This window comes from Gobio gobio (genome assembly GCF_949357685.1).
Source record: "Gobio gobio genome assembly, chromosome: 2".
Classification (NCBI taxonomy): domain Eukaryota; kingdom Metazoa; phylum Chordata; class Actinopteri; order Cypriniformes; family Gobionidae; genus Gobio; species Gobio gobio.
In genome coordinates this window covers 48,175,970-48,199,436 of record NC_137098.1, presented here as the reverse complement: position 1 = coordinate 48,199,436, position 23,467 = coordinate 48,175,970, and the positions used below count along the sequence as shown (strand labels likewise).

General features: G+C 37.9%; 4 protein-coding genes across 4 annotated transcripts; 2 read left to right on the top strand and 2 right to left on the bottom strand.

Moving 5' to 3' along the window:
- Positions 1-425: 425 nt before the first annotated feature.
- sema4bb (sema domain, immunoglobulin domain (Ig), transmembrane domain (TM) and short cytoplasmic domain, (semaphorin) 4Bb) lies at positions 426-15,129 on the top strand. The gene is made up of 15 exons (XM_079842255.1): positions 426-607; positions 4,230-4,648; positions 6,248-6,408; positions 6,492-6,554; positions 6,647-6,745; positions 7,406-7,517; positions 7,639-7,755; positions 8,140-8,285; positions 9,677-9,852; positions 9,933-10,083; positions 10,186-10,396; positions 10,484-10,599; positions 11,909-12,066; positions 12,161-12,243; positions 12,329-15,129. Exons 2-15 carry the CDS (start codon positions 4,492-4,494, stop codon positions 13,126-13,128), a joined length of 2,550 nt encoding a protein of 849 aa, XP_079698381.1. The 5' UTR covers positions 426-607; positions 4,230-4,491; the 3' UTR covers positions 13,129-15,129.
- Positions 14,910-17,179, bottom strand: harbi2 (harbinger transposase derived 2). Its single transcript, XM_079842265.1, has 4 exons — positions 16,337-17,179; positions 16,141-16,256; positions 15,939-16,050; positions 14,910-15,852 (listed from the first exon to the last, which is right to left on the bottom strand). The coding sequence occupies exons 1-4, from the start codon at positions 16,782-16,784 to the stop codon at positions 15,431-15,433; spliced, it is 1,098 nt and encodes a 365-aa protein (XP_079698391.1). The 5' UTR covers positions 16,785-17,179; the 3' UTR covers positions 14,910-15,430.
- serf2b (small EDRK-rich factor 2b) lies at positions 17,083-19,397 on the bottom strand. The gene is made up of 3 exons (XM_079842275.1): positions 19,270-19,397; positions 18,412-18,520; positions 17,083-18,326 (listed from the first exon to the last, which is right to left on the bottom strand). The coding sequence occupies exons 1-3, from the start codon at positions 19,274-19,276 to the stop codon at positions 18,260-18,262; spliced, it is 183 nt and encodes a 60-aa protein (XP_079698401.1). The 5' UTR covers positions 19,277-19,397; the 3' UTR covers positions 17,083-18,259.
- A 1,031-nt stretch (positions 19,398-20,428) lies between these two features.
- Positions 20,429-23,171, top strand: polr2m (RNA polymerase II subunit M). The gene is made up of 4 exons (XM_079837627.1): positions 20,429-20,686; positions 21,093-21,659; positions 22,129-22,336; positions 22,561-23,171. The coding sequence occupies exons 1-4, from the start codon at positions 20,577-20,579 to the stop codon at positions 22,702-22,704; spliced, it is 1,029 nt and encodes a 342-aa protein (XP_079693753.1). The 5' UTR covers positions 20,429-20,576; the 3' UTR covers positions 22,705-23,171.
- Positions 23,172-23,467: the final 296 nt, after the last annotated feature.

The following is a 23,467-nucleotide window of genomic DNA, read 5'->3' as shown; positions in this document are numbered from 1 at the left end:
TGTGTGTGTGTGTGTGTGTGTGTGTGTGTGTGTGTGTGTGTGTGTGTGGACTGGTAATCCCTACGTTATGGGGACAAAATGTCCCCACAAAGATGGTAATATCCGAAATCCTCATCCTTGTGGGGACATTTTTAGGTCCCCATGAGGAAAACATCTTATAAATCAGACTAAGTGATGTTTTTTGAAAATGTAAAGATGCAGAATGTCTCCTGTGATATAGGTTTAGGGGCAGGGGCAGTGTAGGGGAATATAATATACGGTATGTACGGTATAAAAACCATTACGCCTATGGAAAGTCCCCATAAAACATGAAAACCCAACATGAGAGAGTGTGTGTGTGTGTGTGTGTGTGTGTGTGTGTGTGTGTGTGTGTGTGTGTGTGTGTGTGTGTGTGTGTGTTAGTTAGAGGTGTGGCCCCAGTGAATGGTTGGAGGAGGAGGAGGGTCGAGTGTCTCAGCGGTAGATCCATGAGCGAAGAAATCAGCGGCTGAATTTTATACAGTTAACCGGGGCTGAGAGGAAACATGCTGGAATATAAATCTAAAAGCTCATTTCCACTTCACAACAGCTGGCAGTCTTTTCGGAGAGAGATGTATTGGCTTTAGTGGTAAGTTGCTTATATAAACAATAAGTTAACGGGGGCAGTGGGTAGACCAAGAGGTGCGATCGAGGATCCAGTATTGTTCGTAGGTAGAATGTGTAGGACTGACCACGTTTATCTGTTGAATGCTGTGTGTGTGTGTGTGTGTGTGTGTGTGTACAATCACCTGTTGCAAAACATCACTTTTTGGTAGCAGTCAGTAATTTATTTTCGTTTAACATAAGCGATTTGGTACTAAAGTGTATTGGATCCAGGCTGTATATCGTTGTTTGTAGTGGTATTAGAGGGTGGGTGAGTAAGTTGGGGGTGGGTGGAATGGGCTCAAATAAACAAGGTGGTGCTGAATTGTGCGCATGTGTTCTCATAGTCACCGCAAAGTAAAGCTCGATATTTTACAAGCACGTGTGAGGGAGAATAAACGTTAAAAAGTAGGGTGAACTATGGAAAAATGACCAATGCATTTAAAGTAAAGCAATGTTCTGATAACAGATTTGTCAAATTAGGTCCATGTCACTGTTGGGAAAACCAACCCTGCCAGAACTTCATCAAGATCCCTGTAAATCGCTGCCCATCAGTTGGTAGTCCAGCGTACAGTTTGGGCCAGACATGTTGACCACAAATGACCAGCATGGTCCAGCCAGAAACCATTTAAAACCAATCACAAAGGTGACACATAGTCTACTTTATGTTCTCAATAGTCCAATGATTAAGTTCTAACAAGTAAATGCATGTAAAAGCTCATCTAACATATTCGGTTAAACTGGAAAAGTACGTAAAACAGACCCTCATAAATAATCAAATGCAGTTATCAGTTTGATACCGAAGCTCACTATTCACTATGATGATGTCAGGCAAATGAAAGCATGTACAGCTTGAAAAAAAATACATTTGTTTACATGTGACATTTGCTGAAACCATCCTATAATATGTGAATTTCCTTTGTTTTAATGTCAAAGATACTTCAATAAAGTAGTGCATTCATTAACAATGATGATAATTGATATTCATCATTTTAATTGTGCGTGGGATCTGAAAACGGATAACATCCTCCTTAATTGTGTCGGGTGGACTTTGTTTATGCTTCAGATCATGTGATTTTGGAGTGTAGTATGAGAGGTTTGATAATGATTAACACATGAGATAACAATTTAAAACGAAATTAGTGATCTCAACTTTTTTTTCCCACAAAAGACCATTTTAGTTACAGATTAAAAACAAAATTAATCAAAACTGTGAGATGCTTACTAATATGTTCAATCAAAGACTGAAGATTGTGTGTTACTAAAAAAACAGGCAAAAACTGTAGTTCCTCTCTGTAGTTGGGTGAGTGAAGAGAGCACATGAAAGCAGACCTTTACTGTTTACATAAACTCTGCTCTCTTTAGAACAGCATCAGCTGTTTGGATCAAAGACTATGAGGACTAGAGAATGAATACCTTGTATGTCCTATCAAAGAACTGTTTGATGTTTATTTTATTTGGTAAAGATAGTGCGAGTTCTCTTGGTTTGAGTCAGTAGGGAGTCAACAAATGATAACCAGCTCTCCATTTGGCTTATCACTTTGCCAGAGGAAGACAGTTCTTCTCACCATGTCACACCTCAGGACAGGAAAAGATCACTTGCTGTTTAACAATCTGAGAACATGAGCACCAGGTTGTTGCCTGTGCCCATGTGAAATATCCGTTGTTTGTACTTGTAGATGACCTTCAGGAGTTTCAGTAGAATTTATTGATATAGATGCTTTGTTGAACTTTTTGCCCTAAGGACCTACTATGCAAAGGGAAGTAGTAAAAGAAAACAGACCAATGGTGTACTGCCTTCTTCCAGTTAGTATAATAAAAGTGTTAGAGGAAAGATGATAGAGCTAGACAGCTTGTACATTTTATTGCATATACCAAAGATCTTTTTGAAGTAAAAGATAACAAGTTTGACCTCTGTATCGGTTCCATTCTTCTCTAGATGTAATGCATCACATTTGTCTGTGGCGACAATGAGACAACATTCATTTATGGTGCTTCATTAAGAGTGTCCTAGAATGAAAGATTTTACTATATGTTTACATTTGTTTTCTGCTGGTAAAAAGTTACATCACACTTTTAACTATATTGTAATCTTAAAGGGATGGTTCACCCAAAATGATAATTATTTCATAATTTACTCACCCTCAAGCCATCCTAGGTGTATATGACATTCTTCTTTCAGACGAGTAAAATCAATGTTAAAAAACATGTCCTTGCTAATCCAAGCAGTGAATGGCAGACCACAATTTGAATGGGTTTGTGTGAGAAAATATCCATATTTAAAACTTTATAAAGTAAAATATGCAGCTTCCGATGGACCACCTTCCATATTCAACTTTCGAAGAAAGTGTAACGCCTCTCACAGTTCAAGCTTAAAATTTTGGGCTGTCATTTACTGCCATTATAATGCTTGGAAGAGGCATGCCATTTTTTTGTATAACTCTGGTTGTATTAGTTTGAAAGAAGAATGTCATATACACCTAGGATGGCTTGAGGGAGAGTAAATCATTGGGACATTTTCTTTTTTGGGTGAACAAAAATCCTCAGGTTGATAGGTCAAATTATTAATTCCCTTTCAAGTCATCATCTTTGGAGATTATGCAGAGATGTCAGAAAATGTCAACATTAATGGAGGGTCATTAATTGGCAAAATTTCTCATAGTAAGGGATGTTTTTTTTATAGAACCATATTTTTGTTTATGTGTCAATACTGGTACATGTGATCTGTCTGCTGTAGCAGTGGTTTATGTAAGTGTACGCAGCATGTTTTATTTTTATCTCTGTCTTTAATCATTTAGAAGTGCCTGTCTTCCAATTCTGACTCTTGAGTCTTAGTAGGGCAGGTATGTGAGGTCTGCAGGCTGTATGGTGTGTGTGTGTGTGTACATCTTGTTTAGTTGGAAGTATGTTACATATATGCACGATTTAGGCTATATTGTTGATGTATACATCTGTAGTTATATGTTTACATGGCTGAACTTTGGACAGTTTGCATTTTATGGTTTGCAATGCTAAAGACAAAATAGTAACTTGATCTATTTGTCCAGATTCGGAATTGAGTGACTGTTGATTCCATTTTCTCAAAATAATAGTAAATAAATAATATAAATATTAAAAATAAAAAATAGAAATCGAGAACATGAGTGTGATCAGTATATGGAATTTTGTAATTTTATTTGTGTGTTATGTTTGAGACTACAGAGACTACACAGCCGTCCTGTTTTCAGGAAATACCACCCTTAAAAGCTGATCAGGCCAAAAGGGAGGTGTTGTTGCATTTCCAAATTCTGTTTGGATAATGTCATGCAGAGGAGGACATTAGATTCAGCCTCTTTCCCACAAAAACACTCAAGCATGTTCTGTGGATGTTGAGATCAGCCTCCTTTGAACCGAGAAACATCTATATTCTGTCATTTGTATGATTTGTCTTAAGTTCTTTAATTCAGGCGTGAGGAGTTTTTTTTAATCAGCTGTGAGTGGCTATAACTCATGGTTGTAGCGAAATGAAATGATTCTTATTGTCCCCGCCCACGGAAAACACATAATTGAGTCTGTTCATTTCTGTTTAATCATGTGATTTAAATGTGCTTCTGTTTCTCCCTCTGCAGATTCCAGAAGGTCTAATTGGAGTTTACTACGCGGATAGTCCCCAATAGGAGGAATGTGTTGTTTAAAATAAGTGTGTGTTTGCCCACAAGGATCTGATATCTGTTCACCTTTGACCTCTTGGAGGGCATAATTGCACTATGGCAAGGTCTCTGTGACCTTAAGTATCCCTGAAAGAATCAACGACAGGGTGTAAACATCACATTTAAATACCAAAGATACCTGGAATATAGGCTAACAATCTTCAATTGCAAAGCAGTAACCATGGCGACCAAATGTAAAGTCCAGTGGAACGTATCCATGGAAACCCCAAACTCTCTCTGGCTCTTTTTTTGGACCATATGGATTTTTTGGGCTGGAGTTTTACAAGCATCCGTGGTTAATGAAGATGATGTTACAGCACGCATCAGTTTCTCATACAGTAAGTGCATGAATTAATTGCTTTCTTATCCAAAGCGTTTTACACTTACTACTGTAAGGCCCGTTTACACCGAGAATGATAACTATAATGATAGAAATAGTTCTAAATCATTCTAAATATAAAAGATGGTAGCACTTTATTTTGTTGGTCTCCTTTAGACATTTGACTATATAGTACGTTACACCTACTAACTCTCATTAGAGTTATAGTTGACTGTCTGCTCAATATCTGCTAACACTTTATTTGTATGGTTCCCCAACACACATTCTACTGACATAAGTAACTTTGCAAGTGCTTACCAACTTATTCTACTAACCTGAGCCCCTTATTCTACTACTAACTTTACCCCTACTTACCCCTACTCCTAAAAGTCTACTAATACTCTAATGGGAGTTCGTTGGCATGTAGGTGCAGCATTACTTATAGTCAAGAGAATGTTTGAAGGGGACTGTGGCACAGAGAAAAGATATTGTTGAAATCACTTTCAGAACTAATGAAGGATAAAACAAAAACAGCCAATCAGAATCCATCGTGCTTGAAAGTGCTTGAGCATTTAAAGTGGCAGACGACAAATGCACCGCATGCTTATAATAAACAGAACAATATTGTACGTTAAAATAGTTATCTTTATATGATAAAAAATACAATAAAAACATATTTAACAGAGTATATTTTAAAACGTAATTTATTCCAGTGATGGCAAAGCTGAATTTTCAGCATCATTACTCCAGTCTTCGCTCTTCAGTGTTACATGATCCTTCAGAAATCATTCTAATATGCAGATTTGTTGCTCAAGAAACATTTCTTATTATTATCAATGTTGAAAACAGTTGTGCTGCTTAATATTTTTGTGGAAACCGTGATTTGTTTTCTCTTTTTCTTTGATGAATAGAAAGTTCAAAATTACAGCATTTGAAATGGAAATGTTGCATAAAATGGCATTTTATGCTCACAAAAGCAGCAATGTCAATAATGAGCACTGTATTCTCTGGAAGAAGCTCTGCTGGCCCAGATTTCCCTCAGACTACCTCTCATCTGCAATAATTTAGCTACATTTTAGGGCTACTTGAACTGCTATGATGTATGTTGTTCCCGAAAGGCCCATTACGAGACTGTTCCAAATGTTACATTCACTCATCTTAGCCAAACACACAGGATGGTTTAATCCTTGATTGTAAACATTTACAAGAGCTATTAGAACAATTTGCAAACCCCGGCTGGTGTAGTGTATCAGAATAACAGCCATACTCATTAATCATTTGAGGTTGAAATGCAAATGTAGTAGATGTACTTAGAACAAAACGGCTTGTAAAGGGTTTTATGTCAGTAAACACTGACGTTAGTGACCTCTGTGCCTTGCCAGGAAAACCTTCTGGACATGCAGACCAACATCATTTTAAAGGGTTGGTTTGTGTGCCAGGTTTGTGTAGTTTTGGAGGAATGCAAGATGCTTTCTGAATGTACTCTAAGACTTTATTTAGACACCGATTGAATAATATATGTGCAAAACAACATTAAGATTTTTGGGGTTTTGTTCTTTGTATGAGGTGTTTTAAACTGCATGTACAAAGTAATATTTTTGCCTCTGTGTGTGTTCAGATGCAGAAGGGCGATCAGTGAGAGAGTTCTCTGTTGATGGTGTGTTCAACTATTCAACTCTTCTGCTGAGCCCAGATGAAAACAAGATCTATGTGGGAGCCAGAGAGAACATGTTCTCTCTCAGCCTGGACAACATCAGTGTGACGTATCTACAGAAAACGGTAAGTGCGTGCGAGAGAATGTTTGTAGTAGTGTGTAGGAGTGCGTTTTGATGTTACTCAGCGTTGTTTTGCATCTTTTGCAGCTCACATGGAGCACTCCAGAAAGGAAGAGGAAGGAGTGTATCTTCAAGGGAAAGGACCCCCAGGTATAAATGTGTTGCGGTTATTGTTAATATAAATGTGACGCAATATATTAAAACCACAAACTAAAAGATAATCTGCCTTTTATGTGTTTCAGACTGACTGTTTCAACTACATCAAGATTTTACTACATTTGAACAGCACACACCTGTATGTGTGTGGAACATATGCCTTCAGCCCCATCTGTGCTTACATAGTGAGACATCTCTTTTAAAATCAAATCTTTAAAAAATGAAGTTCTTAGAAATGTACTCTTTATATTCATGTCAGATTAATGTGGTTTTGGAAAAAAATGAGATTTTAAATGTAATGTCTCTAAAAATGTTATGTGGTATTACCATTAAGTAAAAAGTAATTTTTAAAAGTAAAACAAATTATCTGATAATTTTATAAAACTTTTTTGACACTCACACACAGTCATATAGCTCATTTTTATTATATTATTAGGTTTTTTTAATTTGTTGGTTGAACAATATGACTCATTTTGTGGACAAAGGTTTTTCAAATTTTAATAAGCAGTGAATCTGTTATGGTAATTTCTATGTATGTTTTTTTCATTCTTTTAATTAAGCTTTTTTTCTTCATGAAGTTGATCAGGACATTTATATAATATTTCAGGATAGTTGTTCTTTGCCCCAAAAATAACTATTAAAATGAAAAATTGAAAAACAGACATTTTAAAATGGTGTATTTAAGTCAATGTATATTTAAATAGCATTTTTTAAATGTATTTTTTGAATAAAATAATATATAGGACAAAAAAATGAGCTTTATGTCATTGGTCCATTTTTTCAAGTGTGTCTGATGTAATTTGATTTAACGGATGATGTGTTTGTGTTTTTCATGAAATTTGTAGAACATTTCAAGTTTCTCTCTGGAGAGAGATGAAAAGGGAAAACCCGTAATGGAGGACGGCCGTGGACGCTGTCCATTTAATCCAGAATACAGATCTACAGCTATTACAGTGGGTGAGTAGACTCATGCAAAAACAATGCAATCATTTTGTTTGAACTTGATATATAAACATCATTAAGTTTGATTAAAAGGTTGATTTGGTGTTAATGAGTGCTTGTATGTTTTGTGTTATAGATGGGGAACTGTACACTGCTACTGTCAGTAACTTCCAGGGAAATGAACCCACCATATATAGGAGTCTAGGGTCTGGCACCCCTCTCAAAACGGAGAACTCTCTCAACTGGCTCCAGGGTAAATATATACAAATACACACACACACACACACACACACACACTTCCTCACAAGGGACCTTCTAAGAGATTAATATCTAAAAATAAATGCCAGCATCAGTGATTACAGAACCCTGCTTTCTCACGCATGCTGGAAAATGACTGACTGAGACTGATGTTAAATAAACAGTTTTTCGGTTAGTTTTCTGGATTATGTTTAATTAGTGTGTGTGTGTGTGTGTGTGTGTGTGTGTGTGTGTGTGTGTGTGTGTGTGTGTGTGTGTGTGTGTGTGTGTGTGTGTGTGTGTGTGTGTGTGTGTGTGTGTGTGTGTGTGTGTGTGTGTGTGTGTGTGTGTGTGTGTGTGTGTGTGTGTGTGTGTGTGTGTGTGTACTGTGGTCCGTCAGACCCAGCGTTTGTAGGTTCTGCTCATATTACAGGTCAAGACAGCGAAGGAAGTGACGATCAGATCTATTTTTTCTTCAGCGAGATGGGGAAGGAGTTTGACTTCTTTGAAAACACTATAGTGTCCAGGATTGCACGTGTGTGTAAGGTAAGATAGAGGGTTTAAGCAGTTCACAGAGTGTTGATAAAGTCAGCATAAACCTGAGAAAAAACATGTACTGACATACGCATACAGAAATCCAAATATATCCACTATCAGTATGGACTAAGTGTATGTGTATCTGTCTCATTCTTGTGTAGCTCTAAAGGTAAAATGAAAGTTAAAGTGAAACACTTTATACATGTTTCCTGGTGTTATTAATGCAATATTCATCAGTTCACATTATATAATAAAGGTTTCATAATCTTTTATTTAAATATAATGATTTGATCTGATTGAATTAACTTTTTTGCCACCTTTTAGATATTGTTAACCAATAGCTAAATAGCCAATCAACATTATCTTAGAAAACATATGTAAATCTGGCTCCATTAACCATTTTGAGTGAATCCGATTAAGAAACACAAATGACGGCAGAGACAGTACCAGAAAGACCTTGACTTAAACGGGTAAATCACCACTGTCATAATGGGCTTTTAAGAAAACTTGACTCTTTATGCAGTAGATAGGCTTTAGGCTTTTTTTTTGTTACTACGTGACTAGAGAGAACAGAAAAGGGGTGTTGGTGGTCCCTTTACCTAACTATAATGCCTATAAACTGCAAGGATGAGGGATACAAAAATGCTGAAGTACAATCTGAAGTTTTAACAATGGCCTGGGGATGTCAAAAGTCAGCCAGATGACGTTTTGCATCATCCAGTGGATTTAAGCTAACAAATAAACTGGGAGATCTGGGTGCAGGTAACATGGGAAAAAAGTACACTTTGTTCATTTAAATATACTACTGCAATTGTAACAATACAAAGCTGGTCGAAAATCTGTTAACTTGTCATTTAATTAGAAATCCTTGAGCCTAACAGATGACACTGGCACATATTTAAATATTTTTGTGAAACCGGGCTGTCACCCTAGTTTCATGTTAATTTAAGAAGCAGATGAACAAGGTGAATCACAGGAGACTGTGAACTCTGCCCTATTAATGTTCACATATGTGTTACTTTCCCACCCGTTGACGTTCCCTGCCTCCCTGACACCCATTGGAGTGCAATGGTAATACCATGTTTTTTTAGGCATGTACCATGGCATTACAATATTATTATTTGAAATACCCTGGATAATTATATAAATCCTATAGTATATGAATATAATAATCAGTACTGTGGTATCACTATCTGATACTATCACTGTACCATTGTTACGGCAACAATACCCCCCCCCCCCCCCCCCCCCCCCCCACCACCAAGATGCTCTGAAACCAGGGCTGGGGTTCTGATGCCCCCTAGTGGTTCTACAGAGTCTTATAAAATATTGAGAAGTGAGGGAAATATGTTGGTTTGAAAGTATTAATCAGCTGCTTGTGTTTTTGTGTATAACCTCAGGAGGATCAAGGTGGAGAGAGAGTCCTGCAGAAGAAATGGACCACATTTCTGAAAGCTCAACTCTTGTGTTCGCTACCCGATGATGGTTTTCCTTTCAACATCATTCAGGATGTATATGTGCTTCCAGCCCAACGCAAGAAAAACACACTCCTCTATGCAGTGTTCACTGCTCAATGGTGAGGGAAAAATAGAGAGGTTCACAGGTTTTTCTTTACTAATACTATATACTAAACTCTTTTTGTTGCTATTTTTGTAGGAGTAAAGGTTTAGCAGGCAGTTCAGCAGTGTGTGTGTTCAGCATGGATCAGGTAGAACAAGCGTTTTCTGGCCGTTACAAAGAAGTGAACCGAGAGACACAGCAGTGGTACACACACACTCACTCTGTACCTGAACCACGACCTGGAATGGTAAGACAACACACATACACTTTACCAGTCCTGTATAAGTGGAGGATCTTTGAGTTTCTGTGAAGATTTTTGTGAAGATTGTTTTTTCCCACCTTTCTACAGTGTATTACTAATGCTTCAAGGCAGCTGGGAATAGACTCATCCCTGGATATGCCAGATAAGGTACTAAACTTTGTAAAAGACCACTTCCTGATGGACGGTCCTGTCAAAAGCCATCCTGTGCTCTTCACGCACTCTGTGCACTACACACAAATCGCTGTACACCACGTGCAAGGCCTCCACAGAGCTTACGATGTGATGTTCATCGGCACAGGTATGTTGGGTTTTTTGAGTGTCTGATTTTCTCTGGTTTCATTTCTTTTCTAATTAGCTGTTGATGTTGTGCTCTATGATTTGACAGATGATGGGCGTTTGCAGAAAGCTGTGAATGTAGCTGGTACGATGCACATCATTGAGGAGATCCAACTGTTCCCAGAAAAACAACCTGTACAAAACATTGAGCTGGATTCGGCTAAGGTGTGTGTGTGTGTGTGTGTGTGTGTGTGTGTGTGTGTGTGTGTGTGTGTGTGTGTGTGTGTGTGTGTGTGTGTGTGTGTGTGTGTGTGTGTGTGTGTGTGTGTGTGTGTGTGTCTGTGTGTCTGTGTGTGTCTGTGTGTGTCTGTGTGTGTCTGTGTGTGTGTGTGTGTGTGTGTGTCTGTGTGTCTGTGTGTCTGTGTGTCTGTGTGTGTCTGTGTCTGTGTCTGTGTCTGTGTCTGTGTCTGTGTTTCTGTGCCGGTGGGGACTTCAACCTGAATGCACACTGATTCATGGGGACTTTTTTTTGAAAATGTAAAAATGCAGAAGGTTGTGTGATGGGTAGGTTTAGGGGTTGGGTTAGTGTAAGGGGATAGAATCTAAAGTTAGTACAGTATAAAAAACATTACGTCTATGGCGAGTCCCCACAAAGATAGTGAACCTGTGTGTATGTGTATGTTTATACGGTAACACTTTACAAAGAGGTTTAATTTGTTACCATTAAGTACTAATGCATTAAGTATCATGAACTAGCAATGAAAAATATTATTACAGCATTTATTAATCTAGGTTAATGTTAATTTCTGCATACAACTGCATTTCAGTTGCATTAATATGAATAGTTAACAACAAACGGTGGTATATTTACCATTTAAGCTATTTTAATAAATGCTGTAAAATGATTGTTACTTTTTAGTTTTTGATACCTAATGCATTAACTAATGTGAGCAAAAAGTGTTACTGTTTATTTGTACTTTTTCAAATAATTGTATACACTACCATTCAAAAGTTAGGGGTCAGTAAGATTTGTCTTATACTATTGTCTTGTACTGGCCAAAGCTACATTTAATTAGTTTAAAATACAGTACAAACAGTAATATTGTGAAATATTATTTCTAATATACGTAATATACTATAAAATGTAATTTTATCCCTGTGATGGTAAAGCTGAATTTTCAGCATCATTACTCCAGTCTTCAGTGTCACATGAGAATTTTGACCCTCATTCTGATATACTGATTTGGAGCTCAAGAAACATCTCTTATTATTAACCATGTTAAAAAAAAGTGGTTCTGCTTAATTTTTTTTGTGGAATTTTTTTTTATTTTTTTCAAATTTGTAACATTATAAATGTCAATACTATCACTTTTGATCCGTTTAATGCATCCTCTTTCAGAAAAAAAATCGCACTTATTACTCGCCCCAAACTTTTGAACAGTAGTGTATTTGAATTACACATGTACTTGCACGTGTTCTCTACAACGCTTGTATTTCACTCTCTTACTCCTCATTCCTCTCTCTCAACAAACAGGGTTTGTTATTTATGTCGTCACACTCTGGTATTGTTCAGCTGCCAGTAGCAAACTGCAGTTTCCATAACAACTGTGGAGAGTGTGTTTTGGCCAGAGACCCATACTGTGCTTGGACAGGAACACACTGTACTGACGTCACACGTTTCACGCCACAAAAGTAAGTTTTCTTTCTTTCTCTGTTCCAAAATATCTATTGAATTAATCATGTTTGGTACCAATACGCATCTTTTACCGTCCTATGTGTGTTTCAGACAATGGCAGCAAGATATTGAGGAGGCTGACACTTCATCCAAATGTAACGGCACAATGTTCAGTGTGGACTCTGAAAGCTCAGGTAAACCTGCAAATCCTTACATATACAAACATCTTATCATCCAGATCTAAATGTGTCATAATATCCATCTCTTCTATCTTTTTAGTGTTACCACGTTCTTTCCCAAATTCCCAAGCATCTGATTGTGAGATCATCATCGTCCCAGCTAACACCCTTCGCCTGCTGCCCTGCAATCTTCGCTCCAATCATGCCCACAGAAAATGGGTATACAAGCCAGATGTAGGTCACTTCCTGTTCCCCAGCCCAGATGGTGGATTGGTAGTCAGTGGCCGAGCAGGTGGCGATGAGGTCTTCTCGTGTTGGTCAGGAGAACATGGCTTCTGGCAACTCTTGGCCAATTACTGTGTAAAGGCAGAGCCTTTATCCGAGTCCACAACAAATACTGGGCAGATGGATGCACCTCTTATAATCCAAAGCATATCGTCGGACATCCTGTCCAGTGAATCAGCGCGCTCTGCTCAACCTCGCATAAAGACGTATGGTACAGAGCTGGCGGTAGTGTGTGTGTTGTTAGCCGTGTGTGTGCTTTCGTTCGGGCTGTCGGTAGCCTATCGACACAGGGGCCGGATGAAGGAGGTACTAAGAGGCGGTGAACAAACTGGAGGAGCCCAAAAGAGCACAGTCAGGCCTGGGGAGAGTTTGCCCCTCAATGCTGGTGCGCTTCCAACCTCCCCATCCGACCACAAAAGCTACCAGACATTGGAGGAAAACTGTGGTTACATAATCGCTCCATCAGAGACAAGCACACAGCACAACTCCAAGGAAGCACAGACACTCACCCAAATGCCACAAAATGGGTTCAAAGAAAGTCATGTGGAGGTCAGTGACATTAGCCCTCGCCCACGGGTACGACTGGGCTCTGAGATCAGAGACTCTGTGGTGTAAAATACAGAAATTGCCAATGAGTTTATATGATTTATGCAAAAACAATCTAACAGTCTTAATCTTCACTTGGTACAGTCAATGGGCAGCTTTCATGAAGACTAAGCGTACTGAGCCCTGAGTACAAGAGAATAGATGAGACGTGCTCAGTGTGCGTATTGCCAAATTTGAGTTATTCTAGACAATGCCCTCAAATCCACTCCCACATCTCCTTCACTCTTTGATGTTAAGTTATGACAGTTTATTGTGTTAATATAAGAAAGTGTGTTGAAACATTAGAGATGTAGTCAGAGACAACAATTGGAGAAAGAGTGGACCAGATGGATGGACAGGAGAGAAATGGGCAACAAGCCTTCTTGTATGACTGGTACTGGTGCTTTTATCACTGCCAAGACATGAGTAATAATACTCATGTCTAAAAAAAGGTTTTATATGTCTATTTGTATTACTTTGCCATTTTTGTGCTAAGATTCAATGTATAAGTGTTTAATGAGGGTATTTTAATCTTAAAAGCTGACTATGAAACTAATAGCCCATTATCTGCAGAGAGTCATTATACCAGCATTGAACACCAGGCAGTTCAAACCAGAGAGCCCATTAATGTTGCAGAACTTGGTTACTTTCTAAACATTTTAGAAATCTACTATCATTTTTATTTATTCCGTGTTCTTCTTTTTTTGGGTAAATTTTTAATTTCTTAGCCCTTTTTGGGAATTAGTATGTTAGTGTTTTCTATTCTGTGCTTCAAATGTGTTCATATTAGTAAAGTGCCTGGTGTTAAATAATGGTATAATGTGTATGGAAATATGACATGCAGAATAATTACAACAACAACAAAAAAAGAATATTGGCTTTTAGATAAAATGTAGCAAGTGTGTATGAGCATTAAGAAACAATGTTTCTTAATACCTTTGAATGTACATTTGAAGAGTCCTATGGGAATGTAAAGCACAAGTACAGGATTCTGTCTTGCCACACACAGGTTGGTGGTAATTGTGTTTGGTGCAGCAAATATTGCAGTGAATGGAGTCTAAACAGACAGAAACAAGACAATGATACAGTACAATAGTACAATGCAACAATATTGTTGGCATTTGGTAAAGAGCGAGTTATATTGCAAGAGAAAAGAACGATCAACATTGTGGATGAATTTAATGTAAATGTATAGTACAGCATGTACAAGGAAATCATACGTGGCTAATACTGGGAGATAAGAGCTCTGATTCCAGTAGGAAAAGGCTGAAAATGTCAGAAAATTTGCAATCTGTTTTAGGGTTAAAAAATAAAATGTAGAATAACATTGCCTAACCCATGCTTCAAACACACCCTCTCTGACACAAACACTAACTTCACTATTATAGACTTCCGCTTGGAAAAATCTTTTTAATCCACATTAACCGTGACATGTTTGATGTTGTTTAATCATGTGTTACATTCCACTGTTTTCAGCTTGTGTGTTTTGAATGGAAAATGTAGATTGTGATCTTTTATACTTTGACACTGTTTTACTGTTGATGTGTTTCATTGTACATTCACGCACTTTATTTTTTTCTACCAGTATTTGTAAGCTGTAAATGAGGTAGGCCACTGTCAACGTCTTGGTTATCGTAGTGAAGGTTTGTACATTTAAAGAAGTTGTAAAATAGGTCTGAAAGAGTGTCTCCACAGTCTGACATGCAAAATAAAATTTTGCATAAACTCATACGATCACAGTCAGAGTATCTGTCTTTCGAGTTGAGAGTTCATTTCATATGCAGTTGGGGGGAAAATCAGAAAGCTTCTTATGATAATTTTGTCTTCTTGAAATAAGACCAATTCATTTATTATACATGATAAATAATTATGGATTTCAAATTAAATGTTACATTTTAAGAGATTAAAATACTAAGAAACTGTGTTTATAATGTGGATAATACAAATGTTTACAAATGTATAAAATTATAATATAAGCAGGATTCATACTGATATCAGATTGATTTATTACATAAACATTTATGAGAATTCACAACCTGTGGAATGGTTTTTAAAGAGATTTAGAAAATATATTTCTTCAATAAAAAAGCAGAGTACAGATAAACTGAACAGAAATCAAATCTCAAGATCCTCCATATGTCCTTATACAAACACAAATCTAACAAAAGCTATAGTTCCTTCTGCAGTTAATAACTATATATACATATGTACACATATACACAGATAGATCAATACATTTTCAGTCATTGCTTTTCCACTGAGCATTTTCAAAATCAACATAATAGATGTAAACAAATAAAATGACAAATAAAGATGTATGCATTAATACGGCCTAATATGAAACATTTCTCTCAAACAAACTTGAATTAATTGAATTTTCAGTGAAATATTCTGCTGTGATTACATCTCTGACAGCTCTGCCAGCTGGATGGTCCCGAGTAATGGGGTCAACATCATCATCAGTGGGGAGATAATATTCATCTGGCACTCGCTCCTTCCTTATAGTGGCTATGTTGTGAAGAACAACACATGCACCCACAATCTGAGATGCGCGCTCAGGTGACACTCTCAGGTCCCGAAGACAGTTAAACCGTGCCTTTAAAATGGCAAGAGTCATGTCCATCTTGAGCCTGGTTTGACTGAGGGCCATGTTAAAGTCTTGCTGCGGTATTGTCTCGGGGTCAGGGTAGGGAGTCATCAGAAAGCTCTGACATGCGTAAGTCTCGTCTCCCACCAGCAGACCGTCAAACAGCCCTGTCAATGAACAGAAACAAGACAAGCGTCACAATAACAGTCCATTTTTGTTGAGTGTTTGGTCTACTGTTCCCATTTTACCATACCTTCCTGAAATCGCTGGCATAACGATGACTTCTCGAAAATCTGGTTGTCGTGCATTGAGCCAGGCCATCTGGCATCCAGGCTTGTGACCATGCACTGATGGTCACAAGTAATCTGTAATGAACATACAGCTGGTGAGTTCCACGTTTAATATTTACAATATAATGAAAGTGGATGCATTTGAGTTAAATGCAATATACATACCTGAACATTGAGGCTGTGAGTAGCCTTTCTGTTAAGATAATTAGCCTCAATTTCTTTTACTGGAGTCGAGATTGGAATGTGTGTGCAATCTATTGCTCCAATAACTTTAGGGAATCCTTTCAAAAGATCAAAGCATATTACCAACTCTTAGTATCGATAGTTATTGATGGGGTGTTAGTGTGTTGATCAATCTTACCAGCTATATTGGAGAAGCCCTCTTGTATGGCCACAGTGGGAAAGTGACCAGGGAACACAACGAAAGAGTTTAGATATCTCTGGAGTGCTATAACTACCCTACGAATTGTTCTGCAAACTGTGTTCTTGCTGAGCTTCTCGGCATCGCCCACTTCATACAGGTATGTACCACTCGCAAAGAAACGCAATGCAATACAAATCATTTGTGGGACAGTGGTCGCATGGCTTCGCCGCGTCGGGTTTTTGATATGGGGCTCAAGAAGTTGACACAGATACAACATTCCCTCCGCCGAAAATCGGTATCTCTCGTATAAGTTCTCGTCAGAGAATGCTAGTGGGTTTTGTTTATCTCTAATAACTCTTTCTCTGCGTAAAGCCCTTTGCACAATTTGGGCTCCGATATCTACAGGATTATCCAGATACGGTGAAGCCATTTTGCTACTACACATACAATGAGGATTTGGTTACGTCAGAGTAATGTCACTTTGCTCACAGCTGATTGGTCCAATATCTGTTTACGAGCTGTTATCATGAACAATAGCCGGAACAAAAATAACCTGTCCAAGAGCTGTCCAGCATGTAGCGTTTACACCATGGCGGTGTAAAAAAAAAGAAGTAATCTTTCTTGAGGCGGCTCTGTTTTAAAGATGCTAGTGAACGCGATGCTTGTGAGTCGCGAATTAGATAATTATAAATAAGATTTCACTCATGCGTCGAAGTTTAATTGCAGAAATCATAAACAGAAAAAAATGTGTACATTTAGCTTTTATTTTATAAATATGCAACGACAGGATGTCAGTGATCACGAGCTGAGCTGCTCGAAAGAACCGATTCGGGGCAGTCAGCTGATTCGCTAGCTCCGCCTCCTTTCTGCAAAACCTCGCCCTCCGAAGACATGTCAACAAATCAAAATCTGATGTGGTTAAAAAAAACAGCATCCCGTGCGTGGTCAGAGATTCGTTTACAGTGTGTGGCTTCTTAGGGCACCTAATTCAGTGATTCTTTCAAGTAGAAAGTAGGGACATTTTCTGCTGACAGCATATTTAACAAAGGTAACCACACATTTCTGTTTTTGTGACAGACTTCATATATTACGCTTTTTTTTTCCTGCCCACACATGATTATATATACTAAGTGGTGGCATTTGCATTTTAAGTCCGTTCCATCAATGTATTACCAAACAGGGTTGCCTATATGGATACCATACATTATAGAATATTATGGCAGCGCCAATTTATGGTATATGAAGAGATTACTGACATTCCAAATAAGTAGAAAACAAATAAGCAAATAAAGATGAATGAGTAAAAAAAATGTATATACCCGTTATGCCAGTAGAGAAGCTGGCACTGAGAATTCACTACTGCTTTTTAAACATCGAATCAGTCTAGAAAAGCACAATGCATAATTTGAAGTCAATAATCACGTTGTAATTGCTTTAGCAATTATATGGATAATGGGTTGCAGTTTGTATAAATTTGCCCTCAAACCATGTCTGAATGCTAGTTAATTTCCGAATAATAAGGAGGAAAAAAAGATGTGAATTGTTAAAAACTTTAAATTCTAATACACATATTATAGGGATAACAGTTTAATTGGTAGGCATGAATTAAAATGTACATTTTTATTAAGAAGGGCACTTTATACAAAAATACAAGATTACAAATCCAGTCCAGACATTTTGAGACTCCCATTTATTTGGGCTTGCTCGGGTTATGTGAACATAAGAAACTCTCTCCTCTTCCATAGCTGAACACAAATCATTATGTACTGTATAGTTGATATGCCCTTTCAAGCACATTATGGAGTTTGGGAAGAAACATTAAAGAATCAAAGTCTCCACATCTACACAATGAAAGATACTCTCTCTTGACAAAAGAAAAAAGATCTTGGATGCCATGTTGGTCACAACCCCGTCTACTGGTTATTTGGCTTTAGGGTCTCCTTTCTCATTTGCCTTTTTTTGCTTCTGTTGCATGATTTCAGCATCTCTGGGGAAGAAAAAAAAATTCACACTCAGTATGATGCACTTTGCATTTCAAAGCATCTATTTGTTATTATTCTCTTTAGGTGTACCTTTGCTTACGAGCAGCTGCAGAGAGGCCATCTTCATTTCTCTTCCCTTTGGTGGTGTCATTTTGCTTCTTGGCATTCTTTTGACGGGCAAGCTCACGCTGATTTCCCCCTGCAGGACGAGAGATTTCAACACTCTTAATGGTTTGTTCATGCTCTACTCCCTTGAAAAGACAAAGAGTGCAGACAGGATGGAACATGAATTAACAAGAAGATGCCACTCTTTTTAAAATCTCCAATAGGAAAATCTATTCAGAGTCAAGAAGTATATTTTGAAGAAGAGGAAGGTTGATGCTGTACAGTAAAACATGTAAACCCTAGTCTGTGTACAGTATCATCAACACAGAGATGAGTGGCAGTGAGACGACGTGGCAATGAAGGCGCCAGAGAGCCTTCATAATAACAACATCCGCACAAAACGATCCACTACCTACTATCGACGATATCACAAAATAAACAACACCCTGGTCTTATAAAACATGTTGTCTTATCAGACAAAAAAAGACGTTCGCTGTATTTCACTCGGTGGCTTTAATGTTGCATTATAATTGACAAAATTTAAGTTGGCTAATGTTAAACATCTGCGAACTTTTCAACTTTTTGACAAAAAGTTTTTCCGTGTCGTAGTAAATATATAATAATAAGTGTTCACTAACGCCACCATAAATCAGCATTTCGCCTGGTTTAGAAGCTTAATCTTGTGATTTCACTTCGTGGACTTTACACAGAATAAGCTAGCTGGCTAGTTAGTTAGCCTCGCTATCGCATTGCTCCTGAAACCGGGATTCCATTAACGTACTTCCATTAATAACAGTAGAAGCTGATATAATGTCAACAGAATTAATAAAAATCAATACCCACTCGTCATGATCGCACTTTTGATGTCGCCGGAGCGCAAAGCTCAACCAGGCGTTACCTCTTGTACTTATGATGGCTGGCGGACCCGAGTCGATTCGGAAGATTTACGACAACGCAGTGTCAGAACACAGCAGCCGCGTTTCCAAGTGAACACGCATCGTCGACGTCATTACGTCACATGAATGTGACGTAATGACATTATAAGTATAAGTATATAAGTATACCTTTTTTCCTTTTCTTTTTCTTTTTATACTGTTTTCTGATACATTATATGTTATTGTTTTTTGAATAAAAAATCACACTTATTTAACTAAAGTATATTATAAGCATGTCTCTGTATTTTTTCCCCCTTTTTTAAGAAAAAAAAAACTATTTCTACATAATAAATAAATAATTAATTAATTAAAACACGTGCACTTATGAACGTTTATAGGAATTATAATTGGGACTGATATTTTCGCTTTATTCTCTGAATCTCGTTGATGAGCTCTGATTTACTAGATTTTACCTTAAATAATTTGTACAGTCATACCTCTCAAATATCTTTTTGTATATACATCAACATATCAACAATTTGTTAAATAAATATGATTCAATGGAAGTGACTGAAATATAGCTAAAAAGTTTTTGATAATAAGTTTTTTTCATATAAAAGTCCTATATTTGTTCGGTATTTATGGAACTATGTGTCTGTCTGCTCAATGCTCAAATCCCCGTCTCAAAATATGTAATTTATTGTAATAAATGTAATTTAATTTAGTGTTATTTTTAAACGTCACAGTGGAGTGCATGCATTTGCCCAGCAGATGACGCCAGTGCAATAGCGTTTTTTCCTTTCTAGGTTCTGTTTCTTTTTCAAAGCCTTCGGAAGCTTTATTCTGCAATTCACACAGCGTTTTGTGTTATGAATAATTATGTAAACGATAATTTTGACAATGGAATACGGACACCAAACGATTTATTTATTTTAATTTTTAACTATGTATTTATTTATTTAATTAATTATGTATGTGTATATGCATTTATACATTTATTTATGTATATAAAAAAAAAGTTGAATGCTACTTGTGTTCAACTGTAGATACTAGTTTTTTTTTTGTATGGGTCTTTTATTTTGTAATGAATGTATGATACATTTTGAGGTATTATCGTGGGTTACTTCATTGTCTTTTCTTATTTTTGACACATGGCGGCATAAGTTTATATGTAGCGCCGCGTATCATCAGTCATGAAGCTTTATAGAGTGAACATGTCAGTGTGAGATTCGTACTAATTTACCAGTAATTTACTCATTCTTCACAGATCTCATCATGTCGGCGTCGTGGACCGCGCGCCAGGGGGAAGTGGGTGATCTGAGAAGCAAGAGTAAAGATGAGCTCCTTGAGATACTCTCTCGACAAGAAAAGTTACTGTCTAATAAGTAAGTGATGACCGATGCAATTTTATTTTAGCCCCGTTATCTTGAATATTTAATCACAACGTGCGTACATATAACTAAATTAATATTACTGCCTAGAATAATATGCTGTTTAAATATTCTGGATCATTCCAGAACCACTGGCGCCCCTACAGTAACCTCTAGTCGTGTAAATATCGTAGATGCGTGCATCCCATGAGTGGCAGTGTAAACTACTAAACACAAAAGTTGGGACAATGTACAATTCAAATCAAAAATACCCCTTTTATACATAATACAAATACATTTTTTCATGAACACTGCATTTTCATATTTATTACTATCACGCTGCTTTGAAAAGTCTGCAATGTTAAAGTGTTATATAAGTAAATATATACAAATATAAATTGTACTTTTATGATCACTTCAGGAGATTTATTCAGAGCCTCCCAGATAAGGGAAAGAAGATTGCGGACTTTGTGGAGAAAGTACGCCTTGCACTTGGACATCTGGAGGAGGAGGAGAGAAAACAAGCAAGTTTAATCTCTCTCCGGACAGAGTTTCAGGCTAAATATCAGCAAGCCCTTGCCAAGCGAAGCACAGATAAGCATTTAGACTCAAATTTTGACATGATTATTCCATCCCATGACGGAAACGAAGCCAATGTTAATATCGATGAGGCTAACATACAGGAAAATGGTGTTCTGTTTGGCCAAGAGGAGTCTTTGACATCCCGGCCGCAGGCTGCTGAAACACTAGAAACAGCCGCTGGGAATGCACCAGCCTCACTGATGAAAGACGAAGAGCTTGTGGAGGTGTTTGGACGAGTAACACTTTCTGAAAGTAACAACGGCTCAGACCAAGGCACCATCAAAACCCTACCTTCTAGTAAGCCCTTTCTGGGTAATCCATATCAGAAGAAACCACATTACATAGAAGTCCTGGAAAAGACAGAGAATAGCGAGTATATGAAGAAGCCCAGATTCAAACCAAACCAGTGAGTGGAACTACAAATGTCGTTGCATGGCTGTGTATTTTCCTTAAAAATGAGATGAAATTGAATACTACATTTACACTTCATATTTCTGTTACAAATTAAGCTCTATTATAGTTTGTTACAGTTGAAACAAGATCAGTTTTTAGTCCTATACAAAGTGACTTTTTACTTTGTTGCCTCGCATGACGAGTCTTGTGGTGAACAATGAATCGGTGCAAATTAATCCACAGAAAAAATGTGTTTGTCTTTGTAATCTTCAGTCAATCTTCTTCAGTTTCAATTAAGATTACTGATCTAGAATGTGAGGAATACGATTTTATAACATTGAGCACTTTACTGGTATAGCTTCAGGACTTAATTTGCTACAGCTAAGTCATGGATTAGTTTTAGGAAATACATAAACATTCAAAATCCATAGTTCAAATGCTCTTTAAGTCACTTTGGATAAAAGTGTCTGTGCTTTCTTTAGGTTAGCTGTAAAATCGAAGTCTACATCACCTAGTCTGGCCTCTGGCAGCACCACGCCACTTTCTGCAGAGGCCAGAAGACAACATGAACGAAAACACCTGGATGACGTTACTGCGGCTAAGCGTCCACCCGTGCACTACAATCCTGCCCAGCTGCTGTCATTAGAGGAGTCATCTGACCTTCAGCAAGAGCAGACCAGAAGGCACCTGGTAGGTTGAAGGTGTCCTGATAATAGTAGACCAAGATGAGTGAGATTTGAAAGTGATGAATGACGTTTCATGACATTTTTCCCCCACAAAAATCTCGACCTTTTTGGAAGTTGAGAGTATAAAACATACGTGTTTGCCACTTGTGCGTGTGTGTGTGTGTTCCTGCCTCATTATGTATTCAGGAAGTAGTACATTTATGTAATTGTGTATACTGTTTATTTCAGGAGTTGCAGGCCAAACAAGCTGCCCAGAAGCTGGCAGATGGTCTGACTATCAGGATGGAGAGTTACAACCCAGAAGGAGGCCCACTGGAAGCCTACAGAGAGGTGCATGATGATGGGGCCCAGCTTTCCTCAGAGGACGACTGACCGTGGGGCCCGACAGGCGGGGTACTGGCTTGCTGATATGTTTGGCCTCTTGCCCTGGACCAGCTCTCGGCCTAGAGCCCATGCTTCAGGACCCTGGAGAGAGGCTTTCAGCCTGAGGACAAGAGAAGGGCTCTTCATGAACTGCACTGACAATGTCTTCAGATTCTGCCGGGGAAGATAAAACAGCAGGTTAAATCAAGTTGAGAGTTGTTGTGTTGGAAGCCCGGACATTTTTGCATGTGGACATGTTACTATCCAACAGTAACAGATTATTTTGGCAAGCCGAATCTGAAAATCTACCATGGCAGGTCCACACCTGTTGTCTTGTACAGAATAATATAATTTGAAGCTCTTATCGGCTGTACCTTCAAGGGTGTGCTTCATGTGTTATTGTGAAGATGGTAATAGAATATTTTTGTATGACCTTTCTTAGTGTTTATTTTAAAAAACCCTCTGAATTGACCTCCAAAGCTTTGATTGGTTCTTTGAATCGGATAACAGAAACCGCAGTTTCATAAACCAAAGGTGGAGGCACTTAATGTTTTGTCACTTGAGCGCAACAGCTTGCGAGACGTCTGTCTCCCTCCTTTTTTGCAGCATTGTTTTGATAACCGCCCCACTGGTTTGATTGGAATGAGTCAGCCGTCGTTTGAAGGGAGGGATGTTGTTATCAGTGCAGAAATCTGTGACATGCCTCAGATGATTAATATATGTAATGTGAAATATCGAGGCTTGAAGGAATTAGACCAATTGGTGGAGTACA

What these genes read in the sequence shown, in the direction of transcription:
- polr2m (XM_079837627.1), top strand. Translation starts at nt 20,577, where the DNA reads ATGTCGGCGTCGTGGACCGCGCGCCAGGGGGAAGTGGGTGATCTGAGA. An exon ending in CCCAGATTCAAACCAAACCA is followed by an intron (nt 21,660 to 22,128) that starts GTGAGTGGAACT and finishes TGCTTTCTTTAG; the next exon opens with GTTAGCTGTAAAATCGAAGT. An exon ending in AGCAGACCAGAAGGCACCTG is followed by an intron (nt 22,337 to 22,560) that starts GTAGGTTGAAGG and finishes TGTTTATTTCAG; the next exon opens with GAGTTGCAGGCCAAACAAGC.
- serf2b (XM_079842275.1), bottom strand. An exon ending in GCAGCTGCTCGTAAGCAAAG is followed by an intron (nt 18,327 to 18,411) that starts GTACACCTAAAG and finishes TTTCTTCCCCAG; the next exon opens with AGATGCTGAAATCATGCAAC.
- sema4bb (XM_079842255.1), top strand. Translation starts at nt 4,492, where the DNA reads ATGGCGACCAAATGTAAAGTCCAGTGGAACGTATCCATGGAAACCCCA. An exon ending in TGACGTATCTACAGAAAACG is followed by an intron (nt 6,409 to 6,491) that starts GTAAGTGCGTGC and finishes CATCTTTTGCAG; the next exon opens with CTCACATGGAGCACTCCAGA. An exon ending in GCAGTGTTCACTGCTCAATG is followed by an intron (nt 9,853 to 9,932) that starts GTGAGGGAAAAA and finishes CTATTTTTGTAG; the next exon opens with GAGTAAAGGTTTAGCAGGCA.
- harbi2 (XM_079842265.1), bottom strand. Translation starts at nt 16,784, where the DNA reads ATGTGTAGTAGCAAAATGGCTTCACCGTATCTGGATAATCCTGTAGAT. An exon ending in GGGCTTCTCCAATATAGCTG is followed by an intron (nt 16,257 to 16,336) that starts GTAAGATTGATC and finishes ATCTTTTGAAAG; the next exon opens with GATTCCCTAAAGTTATTGGA. An exon ending in ATGCCAGCGATTTCAGGAAG is followed by an intron (nt 15,853 to 15,938) that starts GTATGGTAAAAT and finishes GTTCATTGACAG; the next exon opens with GGCTGTTTGACGGTCTGCTG.